Source organism: Astatotilapia calliptera, chromosome 20 (assembly GCF_964374335.1).
Source record: "Astatotilapia calliptera chromosome 20, fAstCal68.1, whole genome shotgun sequence".
NCBI classification, from domain to species: Eukaryota; Metazoa; Chordata; class Actinopteri; order Cichliformes; family Cichlidae; genus Astatotilapia; species Astatotilapia calliptera.
Window position 1 is genome coordinate 4,877,965 of NC_137441.1, and position 27,544 is coordinate 4,905,508.

Consider the following 27,544-nt stretch of genomic DNA (forward strand, 5'->3'; position numbering starts at 1 on the left):
AAACTTTTTTCCACTAAACGGACCAAACTTCAGTCAGGACAACAACTGAGATAATCCATCCACAATACAAAGTTAGTAATTATTTTCTGCTGAATGGGCTGGGCTGTAGTTACACCGTAAGGTTTTAAAAACTGAGCTTTAAAATGAAAAGTGATAATAAAAACCGAGAGAGGCCGACAGTGATCACTGCCTTTTTTTTAGGGGCTTGTTCTGATTAAATAGAACAAGATACAACGCATTAAAACACGTTAAAAACTCAACAGCCTTAATACACGAAGAGTAGTTTGGACCCAGAAGCAGAGTTCATACGTCATCATTTAAAGACTGGATTGGAATTAAAAGGGTTCATTGGCTAATGAAATGCATTTGATTAGCTGCTCACCAGTCAGCGTGAGTACCTGTATAAAAGCAGAAGTTTTGACAGTTTGCTGCTGTGGAGCATTCAGAGGCGGAAACACATCAAGGAGGAAGCATATCAGCGATCAGCTTTCTTGTTGCTCTGTTTCCATCTATGAAGAGTTTTCAGGCCATTAAAGTCCATCATTCTACAGTGAGAAAGTGTTCAAGACATCTCAACAAATTTACCCCAAGGTCAGACCGTGCAAGGCTCAAAGAAATTGCAAAAAAAAAAAAAACCCAAAACCCCATAGCTACATCTTAGACTCTACAGGCCTCAGTTAGCATGTTAAATGTTAAAGGCCTTGACAGTACAATTATAGAAACATTGAACAAGTATTGTTTGGTTGGAAAGGCTGCCAAAGAAAGCCAATTATCTCTAAACAGAACACGGGAGCATGGCTTCACTTTGCAAAGTTGCATCTGAATAAACTCCATTCAGTTTTATTTTTATTGCGCCAAATCACGACAACTGACGCCTCAGGGCATTTTATATTGTAAAGTAAAGAGCCTACAATGAGATAACACCAACAATCAGATGCACTTGGCGACAGTGGGAAGGAAAAACTCTCTTATAACAGCACAAGCACATAAAGCACAAGATGTTTGGAACAATGTCCTTCAGACAGATAAGACCAAGATGGAGATGCTTGGCCATAATGTACAGCATCCAAACCACACGAATCAGCACACCTCATGTTTACCTCATGCTAACTGTCATCACCGTGAAGGAGGGGTGACTATTTGGGCTTACACGGCTGGGGCACCTTGCAGTCATCGAGTCAACCATGAACTCCTCTGTGTACCGATCTAATATTCAAGGATCAAATGTGAGACAGCTAAAGCATTGCCCAAGCTGTGTCATATAACAGGAAAATGATCCTGGGTACAGCAGCAAATCTACAACAGATGAGCTGAAACCAAGGCGTTGCAATGATCTTAAGAGAGCTGTACAAAAACCCGCAAGCATCAATTAGCTAAAGCAACACTGGAAAGAGGAGTGGGCCTCCACATTGTAAGAGACTGATAAAGTCTTTCAGAAAACAGTTACTTGAAGTTATTGCTGCTAAAGGTGGTTCTAAAAGCTACTGAATCATAGGGTGTAATTAGTTTTTCACAGGACTATATAGAGCTCTGTGAAAGAGCCGAATTCTGCAGCTCCTAAATGGCCACTCAAGGTCTAAATCTGCAGCATTTCCTGACCTAACCTGACTCAACAATCACTCTTCTATCAACACGTGTGCATGGGAAGAGAAGTGAAGCATAAATACACAAACTAAAGTGCTTAGTGTGACCAGGAGGGATGATTACAGCAAGTAAGACTCACATCATTGTTTGTATGAATTAATGAATCCATTGCTTCTCTAAAGAACTGGATTTTAATGAATTAGCTAGCACCAGTATTCATTTTTAAAGACCACAGGATTATGACGTTTGTGAATTTGTTGTGCTTTTCATGTGCGTCACAGCCACAAATATAAATAGATTTCACATTTGATGAAACATTGAATATTAAATCGATCTTTCTTGAGTGTTAATAAAGTTTAACCAGTAAATCAGTTAGTTTTTATCATATATACTAGTTTGGATATCTCAGTGTGCGTGAATGCAGCATGTTTGTAGTGTAAATGTGCCTGCATGGTGTTATGGTGTGTGTTGTTCGTGTGTATGCAGTGTACATATATGTCTGTCACCGTGTGTGTGCTGCAGAGTGGAGCAGAGCCCAGGGCTGTCCTGCCTCTATTCAATGTGTTTAATTTTGAGCTTTTTGACAGCTGCATTATTCACAGACTAGCAGCAGGCTGACTGTTCTAACCTCCATCCACCCACTGCAGGGGGCTTTTCATCTCTGCTGGGGGGGAAACTGCTCGTGCTCTGCCACGACGCTGTCACAGTAACGTATGCCTGTGTGGCTCCGTATCACCGCTGCATTTTTTAAAAATTCAATACTCCAAAACTGCTTTGTGTAGCAGTTTATGAAAACAAACAAACTGCAAATGACAAAGCGAGGCTGCAAAAGCACCCCGGTCTCACTACTTCAGATGCTGCAAATTTGTCTAATTTATATGTGTCAGGCTGCTTTGTTGCTACCATCACGAAACATTATGTGATCCATCCATGTATCCTTTTTAGATCAGTGGCTTTGAGCCTGCAGTAATGTGCTAATACTGCACTACTGTCCCAAAGCTGTGCTGAGGGCCTGCACTTAAACATATAAAAGATCACAAAAACTGATAGATAAACGTCGACTTGCAGGTTATTTTGAACAGAATTCATCTGACTGTCCTGGTTTACGCCTCCTGGCCATTATTTTGAGTTTTTAACTAAAAATACGCCATAATTTAAGAAGTGTTTGTTTAAATCTACTCTTACCTTGTGCTAAGCATGCTCAACAATTTAACATACTAGCACCACAAAGAAAACATATTTATATTTGTGGCGATTACCTAAGAATACATTCTTATACTGTAACAACAAAGCAGCTGCAGCCCACATTTCTACAAACGAGTCAAAGCCCAAAGAGGCCCGTGTTAAAAATGCCCAGCTCTCTGACATAGATTAACTTTACAACTTGGCACAAGAACTTCCTGTTTTGTTCTCTAAAACAAGCTGCTTCTACCGCACATCCAAGGCCAATTCAGAAATACCAGCTAACCTGACTTCAGTGCTCTTGGACTGTGGAAGGAAGCAAGTATATGTGGTGGAAACCCAAACAGACACACGTAGGACATGCTAGCCCCACACACAGGCTGATCTGGAATATTTTTAATGCATTTTCTTGACCAATAATATTGATTGCTGTGTCATTATTCATGCAAAGAGTGTCTATTCTACTTTTTTTCCAAGAAGGGAGATTATAATATTTATTTGAATATTACAGATGTCTGTGTGAAGTTATACTCTCTATTTATGCACCTTTCTTACCAAACTACCTAGATAGCTTTGCACTCCACCCTGCTGCAAAAAGTCAACCAAGATAATATTTAACTCAGTGTTGTTGTTGTGTTTTTTTTAAGGGAGTTCACAACCCAGTGGGTCATGTTATGCTAGCTACATCCATTCTTTGTGTACAGTTTATACATATTATACATCCAGCATTTATTGATAAGCATCATTTTTAACTTGGATTTTAGCAGTAGCTAATAAATGTTTAATTCACATTTATTCTCTCCTCCTCTTAGCCTTCTTTCTTGTCTATTTTGCTTAGGAAATTACACTAAATGGAAGTTCTCAGCCATGCTCTTAATCTTTGAATTCATGTGGTCGCAATGGCACAGGTGCATAAACTCAAGCATGTAACCATGACAACCTGCCTTTACATTTGTGAAACACAGGGTGATTCTAAAGAGCTCAGTGAACTTGAGCATGCTCCTGTAATAGGATGCCATCGTTGCAGGAAGTCAGTATGTTCCTCGATCAAATGCAAGTTGTATTATTACAAAGTAAAAGCGTGCAGGAACGACAGCAACTCGCCCGACGCATACAGTGCATAAAAATCACCAACCTTCAGATTTCCTGGGGCATTGTTACACGTGATACTGGGCTGCCTAGAGCGTCTCCAGTTAGTGACCATCAAGTCTGCACTGCAGCTGGTTGACTGGTATATCAGAGCTTTTCACCTGCTGCTGCCAAAGATGATACGATGGAAGCAGTGAGGGTGAGCCAAAACAGTAAAGTTACAAAGCAGACCGCTTAGCAATGAGATGAAGCACCTTATAAAACCTGTGAGAGTGAAGCAGAGCTGCAGCGTCATAACTCTCTGCAGGTTTATCTATGAAAGAATTACTTAGCTTACTTAAGATGATACTATACAGCTCAAAAAAGCGTAAAAGTGTAAGAATACAAATATTTTTTACATGTTATTTTTTTTACAGGTTAGCAGCTCGAACATCATAAAACTTTAGACCTATCTTCAAGTTTGAAGACACATTCTGAGGGAACGAGGTCAAACCAAACCCTCGAACCTCCCGTCAGCTGGACACAAGCTTCCAAACCAATGTGACCCAGCCAATCAGACATGAGAACCAGCACCGTGTGTATCAGAAGAGGCATTTGATCATGCTGTGTGTGTGTGTGTGTGTGTGTGTGTGTGTGTGTGTGTTGAGAGGCAATAAATGTCACTGATTGCTGGCGTGATAATGGGCAGGTTGAGAATCACTTCAGACAAGTGATGAAGGTTAAAGAGCTCTCTCTCTGCCTCCTTTTAACAGCTGAAAGATTTGCAGGATGTACAGAAATTTGCTGCTGTGTGTGTGTGTGTGTGTGTGTGTGTGTGTGTGTGTGTGTGTGTGTGTGTGTGTGTGTGTGTGTGTGTGTGTGTGTGAGAGCTAATAGATCAGCCGCTCGTTAAAAGCCTGGTCCTGGTACCAATTTATCGCCGTGTAGACTGACAAAGGGGAGGGTCAGAAGTTGAGTCCAGTCTTTGATCGACTGCAGGAGCGAGTTATTAGTAAACCTTTCATTCTGTCGTTCCTGCACACTGCTTTTTCTCTTTTATGGATAATTTAGAGTGATGGCTTGACTAACACTTATGTCACTGTAGCCGGCATGTAGACTTATGCCATCAGAAACAATACGAAGGTGTCATTAGTCTTGTAAACACTAGAATAACATTAATCATTAGAAAGTGATTGAGTGATTGGAGATAACAGCCTCGTAGTGTCATTATTATTAGTGTAATTTGCTCTTTGAGGAAAACAAATCATTAATTACTCCTAACTCTAATATCTGTTTCCTGTTTCTAGCTTCGCAATGTGTCCCGAATGTGCATCTGCTGATCAATTTCAAGTCAATGAGGCGTAATGATGAGAAATTCGTGGCATGAGAACTGACGAGGTGACAGTTATTAGAATAATGTTTATAATTACAAAAACAGAAATGTTCACGACTCTCTGACAGCGTGATGCACGAGCCACGTGTCAGGATAAGGTCGGATCACATTCTCCATCAAAACCACAGGCGGTTATAACTGCCATCGCTTTTTTCTGGTTTCAGACTTTGCATCAGATTTAGGAGCTTGCTCCCATTTAACCACAGCAGCACCAGTGAGCTCCATCCTTGGGTGTTCAGATGATAAGTGCCGGCTTGCAGGTCATCCAAAAGCTGTTGGGTGGCGTTTTAAGGTTTTAACCCAGCTATTTCTTTATGGATTTTGAAGCTACAATCATGTATTGTATATTAAAGCTGGGCATGACATCATCCCTTGATTTAGCTTTGAATTGAACAACATGCACTAAAAACGTGACCTCATTTGGATGAACGTGGTTATGGATAGCAAGCTTCAACTGTAAAGTCTATGGAAGCACCACATAAACACAGACAGCTGCTAATTGTTGCTAAGAAACATAGAAATAATTCATTTGCTTTATATTACTGCTCAACATCCCCTGAGATCACAGCACTGAACTTGCCAGTTACCTATATAAGATTAAAAGTTGCATTTACACGTCTCCATATTTGCATTTTATGATGACTCTCCTCTTCTTTTGTGTAACAAACTAAAAGTGACCTGTTAAAAGTTACAGACTGCTCTGTGTGAACTGAAGTCAAGCATTTGTTGTGCAGGTGCTCATGAAAAAGCACCTATCTGCACATCATGCAGCTATTGAAGAACTTATGTAACACGAAAACATTACATTTCTGAAATGTGCAGCTCTCACCGTATTAGCAGCACAGGAACTTGTGGTGGTAGACTGTACATAAAAGATGGATGCATCTTCCCGGTCCAAAAAGTGAAGCTGGTGTTGAAATGCCTTACACCTGCATTCCTTGTAATGGCCAGCAGGCACTGGCTACTGTAACAGCCAAACAACCAATGAGAAACTTGCTCTGTGACCTCAGTGGACACTTTCTTGGTCTCGGTATCTGTTTGGGGTTATATTAAAGACAACACAAGGTTCATTTTGTAAACAGTGCTCCCAATTAAAGGCACGAAGGAGGACATGCTCAGCAGCCGAATCCATCTTTTACAGTCTATGCTTCTACTCTGCTTCCACTGCTAAATCTGATACTGCATTACTGCCTCTTGTGTCACTGCTGGCAGCTGTGAGGAGTTTGTAGTGTAATATAAAAAAGAATGAAGAGTGAAACCATAACCCAATCCTGGATTGTTTGCCACAAGCATACACTTCAAGAAGCCCATTTTCTTGTGGTTCTTGCAGTTTCACCCGTCAACTTCTCGGCATTAGTTCAAGGTTTTATAACGTTATCAACCAGCTCCACTCATACAAACCTCAACAAACTCTCTCTACCCCTCAAGCGCTCTCTTAAAACCGAAATTCAGAAAAAGTCTTCAGCGGTGTGTGGTTCGTACACAGCTAGTTCACCAAATAATCAATTCACTTTTAAAATTCTGTTTATTTTTTAATCTTTTTATTGTTTTTACCGCTTAAAAAAAAGAGGAGGACAAACTTTGAATCCCTACTTTTCCAAATACTACATCATAATCTCAGTAATTTCCACCACATCCAGACGGGGCTGAACTAATGTTAAAAGTGCACCGTTAAATTGCAAATCTTATCCTCTGTCTCCTTGTGGGCTGCTGATCTCTGCGCTTCACTCCTTGACCTGTAATATTAATTTAAAAATGATTTAAATGAAGTGAGTATAACAGTTTAATTTCTCTGTGTGTAAGCTTCCCTCTAAGGGTTCATTCTTGGTTCAGCATTACACTTAGCAGCATTTCTCTTACACCACACACACACACACAAGCTCAGGGTCTCCAACTGAGGAAGAGGAGAGGCTACTAGGGAGGAGAGGAGAGCAGTAACAGAGATGAAGGGGAGGAGGAGGAGGAGAGGATTCATATAGATTTGATAGATTGGAAGCTTGAGGCCGAGAACACCTGAGGGAAGAGAAAAATAAATTGGATGGAGAGAGAGAGAGAGAGTGAGCAAGAGAGGTAGGGAAAGAAATGGGAGAGAAAGACAATAGCTGCATGAAATTGGATTGAGAGAGAAACAAAATGAGAGATAACAAGCAGAGGACAGAAGGCAGAAAGAGAGACAGGAAAGAAAATCTGGAAAAGGGTAGAGGATGAAAGAGACGAGGACGAAGCAGGAAAGAGGGAACGTGGAAAAACAGTTTTTAAAGGAAAGAAAGAAAACACGACAGAAAATAGAATATTATTTATTGTCACTTCACAGGTATGATGACATTTGCATGGTTTCTGTCATATAGACATGAATAGAGACGTAAATAAAAAAAAAAAAGTGAATTAATAAAGCATTATGAACTGACTGTTCCACCAAGTGTGACTTTAAGAAAAGCAAGAAACTGAATAAATTTAAGAATTAAATCTAAAAGAAAAAAAGGTGTGAAAGACAAACAGAGATTTAGAGGTGAAGGAGAGCGAGAGGGAGAGACAGAGAGACATAGAGAGTGAATAAAGAAATGCCGGCAGTGCTTGGCCAGCAAATTATTTGCAGAGCTACAGATTTCCAGGCTGCCTTGTTGGCCTTCCTGCATGTCTGTCACCCTGTGTGTGTGTGTGCGTGTGTGTGTGTGTTTCTAAGGGGGCTTGTGTGTTGAGGTGTGTCGACCACGTACACATGTGCATCTGTGCTTGTCTGTGCTAGGCAGGCTTGAACATCACCACATATGCTGACGTGTGCGTGTGCGTGTGTTTGCATGTGCATACACTCCCAGGTTATTTTTACCCTTCCATTTAAAATCTGCTTGGGGATGCAGAAGCACAGGAAGTGAGTGTCGTCTCACTTTTCCTCCAAGCGAGCTTCGGTTCTCCTCCACGTCCCGTCTGCTTGTTGTACTACTACCACTGTCTGCCATCCTCTTCTCCCATGATGCATCAGGCCTGCCTCCTATATACAGAGACAGAGATGAAATGTATGTACACCCAAAAACCATTTAAAGAAAATTCACTTGTATCTGTAGCCGATGATGACTCATCTCACACCAGAAAAATTAGGTGAAAACCACAAACTGTAGCTTAAGGAAAATATATTTCATACAAATATACAGATTATTTTGTTTTCAGCTCTGATGATTATGAATATGTTGGATGATTAGGACAGCGGCCAAGTTTCCTCTGAGTGCAGATTTCTAACACAGTGAGCAACATGAATGTTTCAGATGTCACATTTTTGTGTTTAGGTGAAAACAGATGTTTAAAGCGATTCTTGCGAAAGTCATTTTTGCTTTTTGCCTTATTTATTTAAATAATGACATCAGCCTTTTACGAAGGGGTCATTGTAGACTCTACAAACATTCACTGCAGAAGTCTAAATCAGGCCTTTGATTGTGCTATTTCAGCTACTTTAACAGGCCACAGTTGCTGTACGCCTGCAAACCACTTTGCAACCCACCTACCAGCTCATGGTATGTGTGTGATTTAACTAGTGTTGTGTCCACCGTCAGTCATGTTTCTCTCCTGTTTTAATGAGGAGATCTTGCAGTTGCCACACCACAGAGCTGTACACCTGGATATAAATGACTACAGGTGGTATAACAATACTGAAACTACAGTTTAAAATCATTGTAGTGCCTCCTGTCTGTTTTCCATAAAGTTAGCCTGTTTTTTTCTTTGCTAATACATCATCACTTTAACACAGACGTTATTTTGCACCACGGGTAAAAAAAATATCAGATTTCATATCGTCACTTGTCACTAAATAAAAATAATACTGCTCACCTGTATAGACCATTTGAACCATTGTAACCAAAACTGTCACTGATGGCAAACAAACAACAGCAGGACGTCAGAGCAGAGCGGTGACAGCTGAGGATGAAGATGTTTTCCTCTGAGGTGTTTTTGTCCTCTCGGGAGAGCGGCATGTTGAGGTTTCATGTAATTCAGCCTTTATCCCTGCTGTACGCTACAGTCTGGTTCTCACTATGTTCATGCACAGAGCTGGAAATCAGATTATTCACATTTGCTAGAGACGCCAAAATAAGTGGGAAATAAAATGTTTACATCAAGTGATAAAATCTATTGTGAAATCTTTTTATTTCTTATTCTCAACAGGAGAAAGTCTTTATTTTAGAATACAAATGAAAAGGGAACCATTCACTCAAATTACAGATCGGTTTTAGTGGCGTTTTTCTGTTGATTAGAGATCCATGCAGGGTGTATTTACTGGAACTTTTCTTTTTAACACTTTATTTTTATTGGTAGTTTGGTTTTGTTTTTTGTTTTTTTCACAAAACACTCAGACCCTTAATACGTACAGAGTATCTAGGCTAGCAGAGACGCATTAAAAAAAAGATACATCCATTTAAGGTACAATCAAATCAAATAGGTGAATTACAGCAATGATAAATTTGGTACCAGAATTTGTAATAGTTTTCCATTCAGGTAAAGGTCCCATTTTTTCCAGTACTTCTCAAATTTATCAGCAGCAAGTCTTAATGAAAAAGTCAGTCCCTCCATTGTGTAAATTTCCTTGATAACGCCTGTCCAGTCCAAAAATGACGGTGGATCCACGTTTAGCCATTTGCGAGTTATGGCTTTCTTTGCACCAGCCAATAGTATTATAAAAGATATTTGTCAGATTTCCTCACTCCTTGGGGCAAATCACATAGATAAAACACAGTGAAATCAGGGGCCAAGTTCAAGCCCATCATGGTATTGATTTCTGTTATAGCTTCTAGGATTAACTGGAAGTTTTTTGCTGTTGAGCTTTTGAAATCTATTCTTTTTTATACTCTGATGGGAACAGAGCCAAATATAACCAGGGCCAGTGTGTTTGTGTGTTAGCAGAATCCCAACGAGGTCACGTCTGCCTCTAATACTCTTACGTATTTCACTTGTTGACCCCTGACAGAAGCTCTTGAGTTTGTTCACCTGATGTCATTTATCAGAAAATTCTTCTATTTTCTACTACTAATCTACTTCTGGGTCACTCTGCTGCAGTGTCTGTGTGGCATTCAACTTAGCCAAGAGACATAACTTCTCCTGGGTTTGCCCCGGGGTCTCCTCCCATGCCTGAAACACCTCACCTAGACGCCCCCAGAAGGCATCCTAATCATATGCTGGAACCAGCTCAGTTCCTTTTGAGAGCAGAGGAGCAATGGCTCTACTTTGAGCTCCTCCTGCAGGCCAGACCTGCTGACTCTGTCTCTGAGAGTGAGCTCAGACAATTTTATAGCCGCTGTTTGTATCTACACTCATTTTCTTTTCGGTCACCACCCATGGCTGTCGGTGGGGGTCAGAAGGATGCTTTAGATTCACTGCAGACAAATTCCCCAAACCGTCTCTCAATCTCTTGCTCCACACTTGTGAACAAGACTACCAGATTTTTGAACGCCTTCAGCTGAGGCGCCAGCTCATCCCCAGCTGCGAACAAGCAGTCCACCTTTTTCTGGCTGAGAGCCACAAACCCAGACTAGGAAGCTTACACTCTCATCCCCGATGACTTTTCAGTCAGCTGCAAATGCCCCAGTTCAAGCTCGAGGTCACTGCTGGATGAAGCCAGTGCACAGCAGAGCAGAAGAACAGTGTGTGACTTCTAATTCTAGTCAGTAGAAATCTGACTTGCTCTGATAACATATCTCAGAGACGCAGGAATAATAAGGAAAGATCATACATGGAGATCCCAGTCTGTATCTGGTGCTAGAAAACCCCTCGTGTGATTTTAGAAAGGATGCCAAGCACGGCCCTTTTCAGTAAAGAGGCCACTTTTTTCGAAGCTTAAGAATAGTTTCACTTTCATCAGTTTATCCAGTTTTCATCAGTCATTTTTTCCCAGTTTTTCCCAAACATTTTCCAGTCTTGCTTGGTGAAAATGTCATGTATGTTCATCCATAAAGCCCAAACTTTTACTTTGCCACTGCAGTTTTTAAAGTTATTATTGGTTTATTTTTGGGTTGACTTTCACGTTGTAACTAAAAACAAAGGCTGATGTTTAATGGGATAAATCACCGCCCTTAAACCTCTTTCTCTCACCCTCAGATACATCCACGCCCTCTACCTGGGTGCCAAGAGCCGCTGGAACAGCAACGGGCCCCGCCGCCAGTTCCACTGGAGGCTGATGTTTGAGAGCGCTGACATCACCATGCTCCGCCTCCTGGAGGCCTTCCTGAAGTCGGCTCCACAGCTCGTTCTGCAGCTGAGCATCATGGTCCATGAAAGCGGTGTTCTGCCTCTGCAAGGTGACGCATTCAGCTGTCTTCTCCTTTTTCAAAGATTTTTAAAATTCTTGTTCTTAGAGTGAATGATATACAGCTTTATTGTGCTTTTTTTAGCCATCATTACCAGTGGCTATCATAAGACAAGGCAAAGTTTTCTGCTGAGATTGGGCAAACAGCACTATTGCTGCAAAGACCAAGACGTGTAATAGACGAAGAAGCAGAGGGTCAAAGTTAAAGCAGGAAATCAGTCTATAAACTTACTTGATTTGAGCTAAGAAATAAGAACCAAACAGTAATAAAGCAAACTTATTCTGTGTGTGTGAATGTGTGAGTGTGTGATATCACTAGGAGAATCTATGCTTTATTCATGCACCTCTTACAAGAAGCAGATTGGCCTTTGATGAATAAAACAAAACAGTCTCTCTCCCCCGCTCTCTCTCTCTCTCTCTGTGTGTGTGTGTGTTCACTTCAGTACTTTTCACACTCCGTGTTCACACACACCTGGCGGGCACCAGCAGCAGCAGAAGACAAGTGTCAGAAACATATTTAAATAGCACAAAACACACAGCTGACTCATAAAACCCACAACGCACACATGTAGTCTGCAGAATCCAAAAAACTAACTTCCTGCATTTGAATATCTTTAAAGTTCACCTTTGCTCTCCTCCTACGACTCTGTGTTCAGTTACAGACGAGTGGAGGGCAAACATCTGTGCGAGGCGCAGCCATGGCTGCAGTGGACGCAGGGCGCACCGACTGTGCTCAGCGTAGCAGCGATATCGACGTGCATGGCTGCAGTGACAACACAGAGTCTGCGTCTCTGCAGAAAACATAGCACATCTGCTTTGACATTCATTAGAAGACGACTTACGGCCCTTTGAGAGTGTAACACTGTGTTATTTTAATATTTCATGTTAAAAAAACAAAAATGTTTAAATCCAAATCCCCGTACAGTCAAAGATCAGTAATATAATCCAGTCTTCTAATGCACGTTGTGTGAATATCACAGTTTAGATTGTTATGCTTAACTGGTGAGCTCACAGATTACACTCGTTCAGAAAATCACAATGAAGTCATCAGTTAATAAGAAATGGCATATTTAACAAAATAAAATCCCGTGATTTGTTCTGTAAAGTTTAAAAAAGTGGATCGAGTGCAGAAAGTAGTTATTAGGAAAAAAACTGTATGTTAATAACAGCTAAAAATAATAAAAACTGCTGAACAGTGATGGCATAAAAACATGAAACTACATCAAAATAATAATAAGCACCGGAGCTGATCAGACTAGAGACACAAAGACACGATGTGCACCAGAAGATAAAGCCTCATCACAATAAAATATTCAAGTGATTAACAAGTACCTCAATTTACTACTTAAGTACTCTTCCTGAGTAAATATACCTGATTACAGTACAATTTAGCCTTTGAAAGCATGTTTTTATAGGGAACCTATTGTGTGCAGTAGCTACAGTAGCTTTGCATAAGTTGCTACATCATAATCAGTCATAAACATGGACTCTGAAGTGTGTGAATGCAGTTACTCGAGAATCAGGCGATGTAGGATTTTCAAATTCTTAAAATAGGAGCATCTAATAAAAGTCTCACAAGTTTTAATCCCGGTGACCTTGACCATGTAAGACGTCACCTTTCCTGCAAATCACCCAGCATTCTGAAATTTATGCCATAGGTGTGTGACCTAGGAAGCTGAGGGGCTCTCATTAAACGAGCTGTGGTAGCTCCCATCTTCCTCTCTTTAAGACAACTTTCTTCTGATTGGCTGCCCCCTAAAAAAAGGGGTGAGTGGGCGTGGCTTCTGTGCTCACAGCCAGAGCTGTGCTCACTGAGACGACCGTATTAGGTTTAACCACTCTTTATGACATCATTCATATTAAGGATGAGGAAGAACTGTGACTCTCAAGCATTATTCATACACACACCTGCGTTATTTGTGGGTTTATTTAGGTTTATTATGAGAGCTTTAACATTTTGAGCAGTATGTGTGAAAAAACTGGGAAATGTATAATAGATGCTTTTTAACCTCGAACCGTCCTTTGTGTCCCTCCTTACCAAACATCCTTTATCTCATAGTCTAAAAGCGAAACTCCTCTCAGAGATAAACGTGTCCGAGCTCTCACACACAAATATCCCTGTCTACTTTGACCTACCATCTGTTAAAAAGCATTCATGTTTTTTAATGTGGGCACTCATACATACGCTCCTGCAGTGCCGGCAGTACTGAAGAGCTGAGAAGATTCACCATCATTGCACTATCATTATCCATTATCATTTTATCTGTCACACGAATCGAGTGTCGGTGTAGCCAATTAATCATTCAAGTCATCTGTTAAGGACAAATCCCAAACATTGGCTGGTCCCAGTTCCTCCAAATGCTGAGCTTTCCAAGCGTAACAAACTGCATCTGTCACTGTTTAGTCATAATTCCCTTTGGTTTGGGTTCATTTATTGCATGGATGTTTTAGTGTATTTTCTCAAGCTATGCTTCAGGATAGTTGCTGCGTTGCTAACCTGATTTATAAATTTGGTTGTGATTTATCAGGAGGCAATTGTTGATTGAGAGAACAGGCTGCGGTTGGATTAAGTTCATCTCAGTTTGTAGACAGGTGATCTTGAAAAGGTGATTTTCCGATTACTTATTTATTTTTGCTTTTATTTTCTAATCTATTTCTCTTCCAGCTACAGTAACTTTAACATGATCAATGTTCCTCCTCCAGAACACTGATAGCTCCATCTCCATATTTTCCCTTAATATGAAATGTACCACTCCACTCCGATTGGGGGTTTTCTTGACTTGTTTTTCATGCTCGCAAATTTCCAATTTTGTTTCTATCTGCTGTGTTTAATCTCTACTCCAAACCATTTTTTTGGCCACAATTACCTGGGCAGTCCGGAGAGCGAAGAAGACTCGATCCTGAAGTGCTTTCACCCTTTGAAAGCAATTCCCTGTGATTTTATCCCAGGAAACAATCATTTTCCTGTTTTGTTTTTTTCTTCTTTTTTTTGCATCCCCATCCACTAGGCGATTCATTGCAGATCTCTCATTGTTTATAGACAACATCATCCGTTCCTTGAAATCCCGGGGGAGATGGTCTGGGGTCAAACGTTTGGCTCTCTCAACTTTTAGAGATTAGAGACACTGTTTGGATCCCAGAATCCACATTAGCTAAATGAACCCACTGATCACTGACATTGTTACTAAAATCTGAAACAAATCGATTTACACACAAACAGGTTGTTGTTGTTTTTTGCAATTTTAATTTGCAAAGGGGTAAAAGAACAAATAAGGAACATGGCAGCATGGCTTTTGACAACAAATAATAGAACCATTTATAGAAACTCGCCATGGTCAAAGAATTGAGTCAGAGCCTTCCATTCAAAGACGGCTTGTACAGTTGACTTATTACGATCTTATAAAGACGAAACATGATGCCACGGACACATCAGTAAGGCCAGCTTCACACAGAGAAGGGCACAATCATAAAATGTTCCATCACATTGATGACACTTTAAAACCAACAAAAACTACATAGAATAAAGAACGCTTAAACATTTCTCCAACATCTTAGAATTTGAAAAAACGAATCATGTCATTGGTTTTCTTCCAGGTCACGGTCATGGTGGCTGCAACCTAAGTGAATACACCAAAACATCCAACTTTTTCAGGGCGTTATTGAAATGTTACCCAGCCAGCTGAGAAAAGTAGTTTCCTCCCATCAGGAAAAGTGCAGTAAAGTAAAATAACTGAACGATATGATCTGCTGCCTCTCCAGCGAGTCTCTCATCCTACAGCTGGATTCCACAGCCTTGGACTCAAGTTATCTTGAGTAATCTTGAGAGGTTGAAACATATAAAGCAGTTCTAAATGAGCCCATGTTAGAGTGGATCTCCACCGCAGAACAAAGACTACCGTTGCCAGCTGTGGTCCAAGATGGTCGACTGGAAGTGCGAATAAACTTGGGACGAGATCCTCTCCGCTGAAGCAGCTGAATGATATCAAAGACAGCAAGCAGGACTCTTGGAAACATTGGTTTCCAATAATGTTAATTATGTTAAATAGCACAGATGTAAAAACCCAAAGAGTTCAGTTCATGCAATACCAGATGTTTCAGTTTCTGTGAAATTCATTGGAGATCATTTCCTTTCCAAAATTAAAGCAGCTTAAGGGGAATTACTCATATATCAAATCAAAGTAGACAGAGGTTTGAAGTTTAAAGAACTCCCTTTCCTTTATTAATACATATATAGCATTTGTCTGGTGACGGTAGCCCATAATTTTCTCTGTTCTTAATGCTGCTGAATCCTCTTGAGACATATTGTTTCAAGCAGGCTGTACAGTAAAGGAGTGACAGCTCTCTCCTTTAATCAGACCTCATTAAGGAAACACTCTGTGGTTTCTCTGGCCTGCCACTGGTCTGTGTTAAATTGTTTTTGTTCAAAGATGGAACAAAACCGTTGCTGTTTTGTCACGATATTTTCCATTTTCCAACCAAGCCGCACAGACGCCGAGAATGCTTCTGTTCGCAACGCTTGATGGTGTTTTAATAGTTTCAGCCATTTCCCCCCATTTCCATTCGTGTTAGACGAAACAAGCTGATGCATAAAGAGAGCCAAGTTTAGAAATAAGGAGACAAACTACAAACACTGCAAAACTGAAGACAAAAAGTATATTAAAAACCAAAGAAACATGTCACATGTAAACAAAAATATGTGCCTAGCGCTGTGTCCCTGCTGTGCTAGGAAAATCTTACATGTGCAACAGCATTTAAATTTAATAAAAGTGAAAAAGTAAAAAGAGATTTTAAACACAATAAGTTTTCTGACTTGTGAAAAAATGGCGCTCTCCAGCTGAGAACCAGTTCAAACTCTGCACCTCTGAGTCGACTTTAAACTTTCTTTTTAAGGTTGATCTCAGTTTTTAAGAGAAATATTTTAGAAAAATCTTCAGATTAATCAAATGCAAAGTCGGTGCCGCTCTTTCTCTGCTCACATTTTAATGCCTTCTCAGTGTGATTCACGGCTAATTTGAGACAAGGCTGCATGATTAACACGCATGAATATTTAATATGCTAAACTGTGCTCTGGGCGGTTCGCAGCAGGCCTGAAAGTTACATGTGCGGGCTAATGATTATTTGACTTCAGTAGAAACTGGTTCAAGTCCAGATAAATTTGACAGCCAGCAACCCTAACCCTTTTTTTGTGTTTGTCCTTATGTCAGTGAAGTTAAACCAGATGTCAGAGAAAGGTTTCAGCCATATTCCCAGTAAGTTCACTAATCTCATCCTTATTATTGTCCAAACCTCTCACATTCCCTATGCTGATCACATGAACAACTCCAGCTCTGAATCCTGGAGTAATCCCAGACTTTCTAATCTTCCTGTTTCTGTTAGCAACCTGGGAGTGTCCCTTTCCTCATACAGTAGACTCATGAAGAGATCCCAGACGTCAGGACTTCCTTTGTCGATCCTCGGGATTATAGTACTCACTGTGGGAATGGATTGAGATCACTAGTAGACTTAGTAGTTATAAAACACATTTTACCTTTGCCTAAATCAAAATGAGAAAAAAAGAACTGACTTTAGAAGATGACAGAGTTATTAAAATAAAAAGAAACAACTGGAAATGCTCCAGCAGGCCTCCACTCAGCACGGCGGGAAATAAATAAACACATTTTAAGCTCGGGGAACAAGCGTGGAAAAAAGAGAAAACTGTAGGAGCATGTTCAAAAAACGAAAGCCATACTACTGTAGGGTGAGATGGCTCTTAGTACTTCACATGTATTCCCACCTGAAGGATTAAAGCTGGGACTAAAGCTTTGTGACTCCAACTAAAAAAAGGCAAAACCATACCTGATTTAAAAAGGGCAACCTCCCCTGTGAGGTCTTCTGGTTGTGCTCCTCCGGATCAGTTTAAACAGTGCAGCTGTCTGTAGACGGCTCATTGTTTTCAGCACATCTATGTGATTATCTCTGATTTCACCAAAGATCTCAAGGATCAGTACTGGTGATGAGAAGTTGGCTGCTCCACATAGACTAAACTGCATTTTTCCTCACTGCTTAGCAGGTCACTGACGAGCATCATTACATTTACATTCACAAGAGTGCGCACCACGAACTCACACCAAAGCTGAGTGCTTGTAGCCGCAGTCTTGGGTCTCCACGTTTGACAATTTGGATCGCTGGGACTTTGTTTTTCTCCCCTAAACTTAAATTCAAGTTAAAAGCTGGAAGTTATTTGATCTGACTCTTGACCCACCGGGAGAGATTCAGTGTGCTTTCAAAATTGGACTCCCAAGCAGACGCCTAATACAGCAGCATTACTAAAAGAAGACCTTGATAAGAAAAGAAGGCACATTTTTATCAAGTACATTTTTTCTTAGTTACAGAACTCACGGACCACATCTCAGACATTTCATAATACAAGCAATAAATCAGCTTACAATTACCTGACCACATTACTGAGCCACACGGGGCAATTTAAACTACCTCTGTTAGTTAACATTGAAGAATCCCTGATAGTGATTTTGATCCTTTGTTGTAAGTTGATCTTGTGCTGTCTGTGTTTCTTAGTCCAGTGTAGTGAAGCCTTTTAGTTGTGTGATTCTAGCCTCCTCTCGCCGTTTAGTTGTTTGTGTTTGTTGTTGTCCTTTCTTTGCCTTGTTTGGTGTTCATGCTTCAATCTGTTAATTTCTCGTCAGTTGCTGATATTCTGGTTAGTGTTACTCTCCTTTGCTAGTTAGCTGCATCTCGATGTGAGTTGTACATCATGCCTCTTGATTATGTTCAGCTGTCTCGTTACCCTCCTGTGTTCAGACCCCCATCAGCCTTCTGCGTGCAGCCTCGGGCTTCCCTTTGTTGCGTCATCTGTTTAGTCAGCGTACTTTGGCTGTCTGAGGCTCCTCGTGTTAGTCCCGGGATGCTCCTGTGACTATTGGATTTCAATTTGCTTGCGTTTTTGATTTTGTTTGGATTCTGAAATCAGCCTGATAAACGGCTCACCTTTTATTTGACATCTCAAACTCTTTTCTGCATCCGCACACCCCACAATCTACACACTGCGACATCCAAATTTAAGATGCAGTTTAAAGTTTCTCTTTCCAAGGTCAAAATTAAAATGCCACTTTTAGGGTTTTTTTCTCTTTTCTACCACTCTGCAGCATGTAATCTCCCTGCTCGGGTAGCTTTATAATTCTATTTAACAATATCACTGGTGTTGTTTATTATGAGCTATTCAGTCAAGTTAATAACTATAGTCCTCTTATGTTTCCCCCCCTCTGTCCAGGTCTATCTGCCTCGGCCTCCTTGGTCTCACTGGCCTGGATGATCGCCTCCTACCAGAAGGTCCTCCGTGACTCCCGTGACGACAAGCTGCCCATGTCCTACAAGGCCGTGATCGCCCAGATGCTGTGGCACTTCTTCACGATTGGGGCGAGGACCGTGGCCTTTGCTCTCTTTGCCTCCGTCTTCCAGCTCTACTTCGGCATATTCATCGTCAGCCACTGGTGCGCCATATGTGACCTGATGTTAAGAATCTGGACCCCAAATGGGAAGAATTAGACACCTGCTGCATTTTTTTTGTTATAGAGAGAAATCTATACTCTGTTCCAGTAATATTAGTCAACTTGCATTCCAACAGCAGGTAGACAAAAATCAAACTAAAGAAAGTCAAGTAATACAATATATAAAGAGCAAGTTTGGTAAATATATTCCCTTTATACATAAACCTTTTTAATCTGCTCGTTCTTGCTTGTTAAATCGCAGAAAACAGCTTCCTACACACTTTACAGGTTCTTCCCCCAAGCAGGGACATTTAGCAGGGCCTAATTTATAAAATACTTTCAGTGTTAATTGTAATTATTCATACAGCAGGTTTAGCAAATTGGTGCTGAAAGAATGTAGCCTTCTATAGGGAGAAGGTCAGTCTTAACGTTTTATCTCATGCCCAGCGATGATTTGCATTCGGGCATTCCTGTATGTGTTCGCTCTACTTTAAATGGCTTAGATGTGATATTCTGTGCCAGGAGCATTCATTAAATTCTCTAGAAATGGATTGCCTGATATCATCGCTTTGTGTTTAGGGATGTACTTTGAGGCACAACTGAGAGATTTATGTTATCTGTCTTGTATTGCCCCTTTGTCTTAGTGTTCATTTGTGACTTCCTGTACTCAAGGCAGCTATAATCAATATTTTTATATTACTGATATAAATCAAATGTGAAAACAATGGCACAATGTGAAAGGTGCTACTTGTGGTGAAGACCCTACAGAGCACTATCACCTGAATGTGCAACTCCCTCGGTTTTCGGGGCGTTGTTGCGAGCTGCATCGCATTGTTTGGCTGTTCAGCTCACGACTTTACTGGTTCATTTTTACTGCTCTCATACTGTGATTGTTCTCACAGCTTTTCTCAGTAACAAAGCTTTAAATATCCTCTCTTCACATCCTGCTCAGCACCAAACAGCATGCAGTCAGAGTTTGCAATTAGCTGGTGTACACTGAGAAGCAGTCAGCTTTTGAAGAGACCTTTAATTTCCCTCAGATGTTTGTGAAGTGCGCAGATTTTATTTAATAGATGAACACAGCCTCTGTGATGTCAGACACTGGTTTGTGGACAATGGAGAAATCGCTCAAATGAAACAAAATAGTGCTCGGTAACAGCTGCAAGCTTGTCCAGAAAATCAGCTGTTGCAGGCTTAAATAAATCTGGCATGTTGTTCGCTCGCATCACTTGGATACAGTAATTTGCAATTCTAAGGCAAAGACAAAATTCTGTGGATTTCTGTTAAATTATGTCAACAGCTGAGTTAATTTCACTTCTATTGGCCTCACAAACAAAGTTTACAGTAAAAAACAGTCCAAAAATATCTCATTAGTATTTTGACAGCTCTGGTGATTTTGAGCCTTTCCAATACTGGTTCTATAAACAAAGTATATCCTGACAGTGATGCTAATTGAAGGTTAGTTGGTCATTAGAATTACAAGTATTTGCCACTCGTAAACTTGTAAACAGAGAAAACAGAGAAGCTCGCCAAAAAGGTCGCTAAGCCCTCAGCTATGCAGACCTAGAGACTAATCGGCAACCAGTTTGTGAGTGGTTGCTGGAGTTTGTTGGCAGTTGTGAAAATGGTTTCAAATAGGGTGCTTTACCTGTAGTTTGCATGGAGGACATCATCATGTCTGCAAACATTTGCCATTTACTCTCAGAACTGTTGTAAAACTAGAAAACGTTTGATGGAAAATAGAGACAGTAAATGTTCCTCTTGAAAGTAAAAGTTGTGCAACCAACAGATTTCAAAATTATTTTGAAGGCGAACAGTCTCTGTTTCCAGTTTGTGGCACATTTTTCAGACACTACTGCATGCGAGTAGTTCACAATTGTTTGCTGACCAGTTGGTGTTTACTGACAACAATGGCAACCTGCTAGTTGCAACAAAGTTTTCATGGCTGCACTATATATCTCTTGTGACCAGTGGTTGCCAGATGGTCTCTAGGGCTGTTTGACTGGGGCATTATCTGGAGAGCACTGAAGCTCATGCCAGTCTTCTAGATTCTTATGTTTTGTATGATTTCATAATTGGTACTGCTGGGAGAACTAGAGGAAAAATGTGAGGGATCACAAGCATCTTTAGCAATCTTCCAGTGGGAATCATGACTGTCTTCAATTTTAAAACTTGGGCAATAAAGACAAATAAACTGAAACTCAGTTCCTACAAAACTGACTGCAAATGTCAGTGTCTATAAGTTAAGAAATGTGTTATGTTTGCAGATTCCTTACGTACATCTGTTGTCTACAGTAGCTTATTAACACATAGGCTAGCATTAGCTTTCTAACAGCTGACTGTAGGGTCCTAAAATAATCTTTTGACATAGAAACATTTTATGCCACTTTGTTGGCGTTCTGAAGCATGTTCTGGGCTAATCTATTTTCCTTTTCAAAGAGTGCAAAGTTATAAAATACTATTACAACCTGATTGAAATTTTGCAAAAGAATCTGTATATCATATCTTATTATAAGGCCCATGCGCATTGTTGTCGAGACTAGCTGTATTGTTGTGTTGTCTTTCCAGGTGTGTCATGACCTTTTGGATTATCCAAGGTGAGACTGACTTCTGCATGTCCAAGTGGGAGGAGATCATCTACAACATGGTGGTGGGCATCATTTACATCTTCTGCTGGTTCAATGTCAAAGAGGGCCCCAGCCGTTTCCGTATGACTGTCTACTACTCTGTGACACTGGCTGAGAACGTGGCGCTGACTGCCGCCTGGTACACCTACCGTGACCCACAAACGGCCGATTCTTCTGCCCTGGTGGTTGTATGTCTGGTGGCCTGCAGCTTTGCCCTGGGAACCTTCTTCATGTTGGTGTACTACTGCTGGCTGCACCCAGATGGGCCTGTTCTAGGCTCACAGTGGGGAGGATGTGTTGACGAGGGCGTGGTAGGTTCAGGAGGGGTGGCGGGAGTGATTGATGCTTGCCTTACTCCATCACAAGGATCCCAAACGGATATAGTCATTACCAGTCCTCCAAGGACTCTGCCCAGGACTAAAGACACAGGGGAGCCAGTTCCCGGGGAGCGAGAAAGGGACAGGGAGAGGGACAGAGACAGTTGCCTGCCTGTCTTCCAGGTACGTCCCTCCCCATCCTCCTCTCCTGCACTCCTTCACAGGACCTCCTCGTCATCTCGTGCACATGAGGGACCCGTGATCCGGATCGACCTCCCGAGAAAGCGATACCCAGCATGGGATGCGCACTTTATCGATCGACGTCTGCGCAAGACCATTCTGCTTCTGGAGACCACATCAGGCATCAGCCCCCGGATACAGTACAGGAGCAGCATGATGGGCAGCAAAGAGGTATTGGAATATGAGACAACTGTTTAAGCCAACAGTGGCTTTTAAACTTATAAACGCAGTCTGGGACCAAGGCTCAGCCTGAGATCAGTTCTCATCCCAGGACTATCTACGCCAAGAGAAGCACGAAAAGAAGATGCTGTGTGTCGGGCAGCTCTTTGAGAGGCTGTCAAAACTTGATTGTAAAATGTGAAGCGCAATCTGGGACCAAAGCAGTCCGGGAGTAAGTAGCATGAATGAGCCATGGGAAGTCAGCGGAGTAATGCTGAACTGGGATAATCTTCGAATTTTTTTTTCTAAAAGTTTTGAGGGAAGGAAAATATCCCTCATCCTGGGACCAAGGTGTGTTAGATTTTGTTTTATCCTGCACGGTCAGTACAAGAAGTAAAATAATTTGCAAGAAATTAAGTTGTGAAGTTTGAGATAATTGAGAAGCGGTCGGCTGCATGAACTTGAGCCTTTGACCCAAGAAAGACAACAGAGACTTTCCGAGGAATGTTTAGGAAACTAGAAATGCATGGGACATGCAATCAGTTTGGTTCGGTGTGATTTGGTTTTGTAAAGTCGGGACTTAAATTGAAAAAAGTCATTTTCCAGTCCTTCGTCAGACATTTGGTAACAAAGATATCTTGCTTTGCATCCAAAAAATAGACATTTTTTAACATCGCAATCACCAACTCATTGCGAACTTGTTATGTTTCATACTTTGAGAATCACAGTAACATGGAAGAACACATGCATATAAAGTCGTGCATTTCTTTTAGCAAGAATAAAACACAACAATATTTGCTAATTTGTGTCCAATTATGACACCAAAAGGTTGCATGTCCCTCACAACCATCCGTCAGTCGTGTCCCAAAAGAAACGTAATCTTGTACGCTTGGCTCCGATCTCATGCGACCACGATGATGGAAATGTAGGCCTGACATCTACATGTGATATATTCACTCATCCATATGTGTTATGATAGCAGCCATAGCAAAAGTCTCCCTGTTTACATCCCAGCTGCGCTGTCAATGCCCGACACGAGAAAGGACTCGTCTGGAAAAAATAAATCAGGACTAAATGTGAGGATGTGAAAGTGGGCAACTTCTGCCATGGCTCCCACCATATGGCATGCTGTAACTCACCACAAACAGGCCTGTGATGTACAGTTGAATAAATACAGATGTCAGATATAAGCTGTTATAATAAGCTGTAGTTAGACGAATGACTTTTGAGTGAAAAAGCTTCATTTTCTTGTGAAATTCTAAATCTCATCCAAAGTTTTTCAGAACTCGTAACATGTAGAATATGAAGGTTTCCACAAACAACATTTTTCAAAGAAAACAGTGAGAAATTACTCTTTACGGTATCAACACTACTTTGCTGAATACATTTAACAGTGAATAACAGACATTTGCTCAAAGCAAACTGAATACGAACAATTAAAGATGCAAAGCACCTTCATGTTTTATTAAGCTAGCTAGTCAGCATTAGGTGTCGTTTCTTCTCAGAAACAAGATGTTGGCAAGGGTCGAGTGAAAGGTGGCGCTGTTTACAAAATAAATCCACAATCAGGTCTTTGATTTAAAGATTTCTGAAGATTTGAATTCAGACTGATGTCTGCATAAGAATAAGAAGAATCTGAAATCTGGAAGCAGATGCTTTTGTTTTCTGTTTGTAGTCAATTTGTAGTCCTGTTGGTCTTCTATTAAATTAGCACAGGGCCTTGGTTGCATACAGGTAAACAGTCTGTCCATAGACCAAATAAGGGATTGAATTTTGGCAAATGCAATCTCAAAACAATCAGTTCTAAAATTAATCTGCAATAGTAAACAAAGACTTCTGGACAGAGCAGGAAATCCTGGCTCAGATATCCATTAGCTGCTGCTCTGGATATCCTTATGTACCCCTGCCCCCAAAGGCTGATAGATTTGCAGTACGTTTGTTGAATAGAAAGGAAAAGCAGATTGGCATAGAAATTCTCTTTGCACCTTTAAACTCTTGTTGCGATGACCTGCAGCAGGAAGATACACCTTGAACATATCCAGCAGAGCTGATCAGTAAGCAGCTTCAGAGGTCGAAGTTTAAATGCTGCTGCTCCCAGGTGTGGATGTGTTGATATCAATTAGAAGCTGCTGGATGCTGAAAGAATCACGCAGGGTCAGCAACACCACCCAAAGGAAGAACAGTTAAAAGGAAAAAAAATAGTTGCATCAAAGCCAGCATTTGTCCTCTTGCATTTTACACAACAGCTTTCTCTCCGGCAGCCTCTCTTTGAAGTTCTTTTCAAAGACGTTCTTTCTCCTTTTACTTAAAAGCCTTTAGGGTTAGTCTGTGCATTTAAGGTGATCTGATCTTTATGGCCATCCCAGAAATACTTCAACCTATGCTGTGGTTTTATTTTAAGGATAGCTGATCTAGAAAACATTACATTATGTGACCCAGATGCATATTAAGAAGTATGTTGATGAAAGCGCTTTTCAAAATGCATTTAGTGCACCATGCAGTGATGAAGACTAGCTGCTCATGATGCCAGTTTAACTGATTTATTAACCTTAGGACTTGGAATTGGAAGATCTTTAAAATAATAATAATACAATTTATGAAGTGATGCTAGATATTGACTGGGGATGGCACAAAACAAAACAAAACCAAGGCACTCTGTTTTCAAGTACAACGATGATTTATTCTACAAGCTTTCTGGCAAAGTCAGACAATATGTGTTGACTTTAAGTCTTCATCAGAGTCTAACGAACACGTGATTCGTCAACTTCACACCAAATACAAGCATTTGTATTTGAAACATAAACCCCATAGATGTTTGTGCACTTGCTCTGGTTTGACAAGTCTTCAGGGGATCTATATTTATGGCTAACAGCCACAAGCACAAAAAACTACTTGTATGGCACAAATGTCACAGTAAATACCACATTAAACAGCCACGAATTTGTGCCAACATTTAGACTGTAGTCCTTCAAAAAGCTCACCTGACAGATTATATCCGGAAAACATAACTTGTAATTAGATTACAAGTAGACAGGAGCAGTGTGCCCTTTACTTTTGGAGTTTCTTCCTGCTTCTGTTTCCAGTGTGGCTTCAATTCAACTGTATGCCGATTGTACACAAGTTTATTGTAATGTCTTGCAGGAATAAGCGTAGGAAAAATTACAGTCTCTTGTGTACTTTAGGTCAGTTGGTAGAGCAAATCGCTACGAGCAGCTTATATACTTGCTTTTTAGCAATCATGGTTAATGATGTACTTTGTGGTTACATATCCTGTATTAGACAAATAAGAGCCAAATCATCCCTGGCCAGTACCTGAATAACATCCTCTAGCACACCCAGTTTCTCTAAGCTTTTGCTGTGGTCTGTTTAATCTGCTGCTACTCATACTTCACTACCACACAATGTTTGTTTGGATCTTGTGGATGTGCTGCGACTATAAGACTGTGTATAAAAAATGAATGGCTGTCGTCATCTTTGCCTTTTGCGACCTGAGGTCCCGAGCCACGGTAGATCTGTCTTATGGGAAACTGGTCCAAGCACTTCGCTTCGGTCGGCTGCTTTAGAATGAATGCAGACTTCCACGTCCATCTTTCATATGCAGTCTATGGTTCTGCCAATTTCCCCAGAGCCCTTGAAGTCACATGTGCACGAGAGCCACCATAATATGCTAATGTGAAAGTGTCATACAACTAAACTTGAGGGGCTCTGCAACCTCACCCCTAAAATTCCACTGCAAACAACAAGTCCTCGAAGGCGTCGTAGGGATATGTGTAGTAGCCAGTTTAAAGCAAGTAAAGCAGTGCTCTGATGCTAACAAGGTTTGCAGGTATGCTAAAAAACTGTTACGTGTTTTTAACACCACAGCCGTCGGTGGTCCGAAAAATTCAGGAAAGCAAATTTTAAAGAAAAAAAAGAAAAAACAACAACAAAAAAAGTCTTGATAATTACAGTTTTCTTATCTGGACAGTGCTGTGTCCTACCTGAAGTTGTGGATGTTGGTACAATGGTGACAGTCATGGCGATGTTAATGGTGCTGAAAACAGTGACTCTGTGTCACACGTGATCATGTCATGTCGAACATGATGTTAACGGCTAATGTACAGACGATACATACGTCAACCACCCAGTCACGGGGCTGAGGGGCGGGCTTTCGCGTTCTCCGATTGGGTAATGAACCAGTACTTTGTTGTTGAGGTAAAATTATCAGTTAATAGTGGTGCGCTGATTATATATAGACTTGAACAAAAAAACATGTTTAAAAGTAAACAGTGAGTTAAAAAACTCAAATCATCTTTTATCAATTAATGCAAGTATTTATGTTTATTTATTTTTGTATTTGTTTTATATCTATTTATCTATTGTTTACTCACTTGGTGGCCATGTCTTTGGTATGACTCTTATATTGAGATGTAAAAACTGAAAATAGTTTTTCTTTTTTTTCTTGTTTTTTTTTACTCATTCTCTATATCTGTATATATCAGAGTGATGCTATTCTAAGACGTGCGTGTATGAGTACGTGTGCTTTGGTTTGTATGTGTCGTATGTACAGTATGTCTGTAAGGATGTGCTCTTAGGTTTTTTTTTTGATAATGCTGCTTAAACATCCTCCGAGTGAACGAGCAGAAAATAAACCAGTGGTGAAAATATCTATGACGATGTTAAAAAAGAACTCAACAAGCTGTGCTGATAACTGTAGATGGGAACAATACTGTAGTAAACATGGCTGAACGGCCAGCAAAATAAGCTCCCCGTGTGTGCTTGTGTCTCTTTTTCTCGTCTCCCTTTACAGGTTACATCTATATTTGCTCAAAATATAATAAACTCAAGATTTTACATAGATCTGCAGCTCAGTGTACATTACCGTGCTAACTTCTGGTGCAGACCTAACCTGCTCAGGGCCAGATTATGTTCTAGAGCAGGTACGAAATCATCTACTGCCCAATCACTTCTCTGGAAAATAGCGTCACTAGTTCTGGAGGACCTCATCGTTTTTTACAAGCATGTGAAGTCTTCCCTCGATGAGCATTAGTGATAAATGTACAACGGTTCGATTGTTATGTAAGTCTTGATACACAGTGGACCTATATGTACTTTTTTGCAGTACTTTTATCATATTTGCACATATAAACTCTGCATCTGTTATCGTAGTACTCCTACTCCTACAATGTTTGCTTTAAGAGTGTTGATTGAGAGACTAGAGAAGA

General features: G+C 40.7%; 1 protein-coding gene across 1 annotated transcript in view; it reads left to right on the forward strand.

Annotated features, from left to right (window-relative positions):
• LOC113012813 (XK-related protein 7) overlaps window positions 1-27,083 on the forward strand; it is a 112,579-nt gene extending 85,496 nt beyond the window's left edge. The window contains exons 2-4 of the mRNA XM_026153139.2: window positions 11,306-11,505; window positions 18,781-19,000; window positions 21,566-27,083. Of these exons, the coding sequence (XP_026008924.2) occupies window positions 11,306-11,505; window positions 18,781-19,000; window positions 21,566-22,379 (1,234 nt within the window). The 3' untranslated portion in view covers window positions 22,380-27,083. The remainder of the gene's footprint in view (window positions 1-11,305; window positions 11,506-18,780; window positions 19,001-21,565) is intronic.
• Window positions 27,084-27,544: the final 461 nt, after the last annotated feature.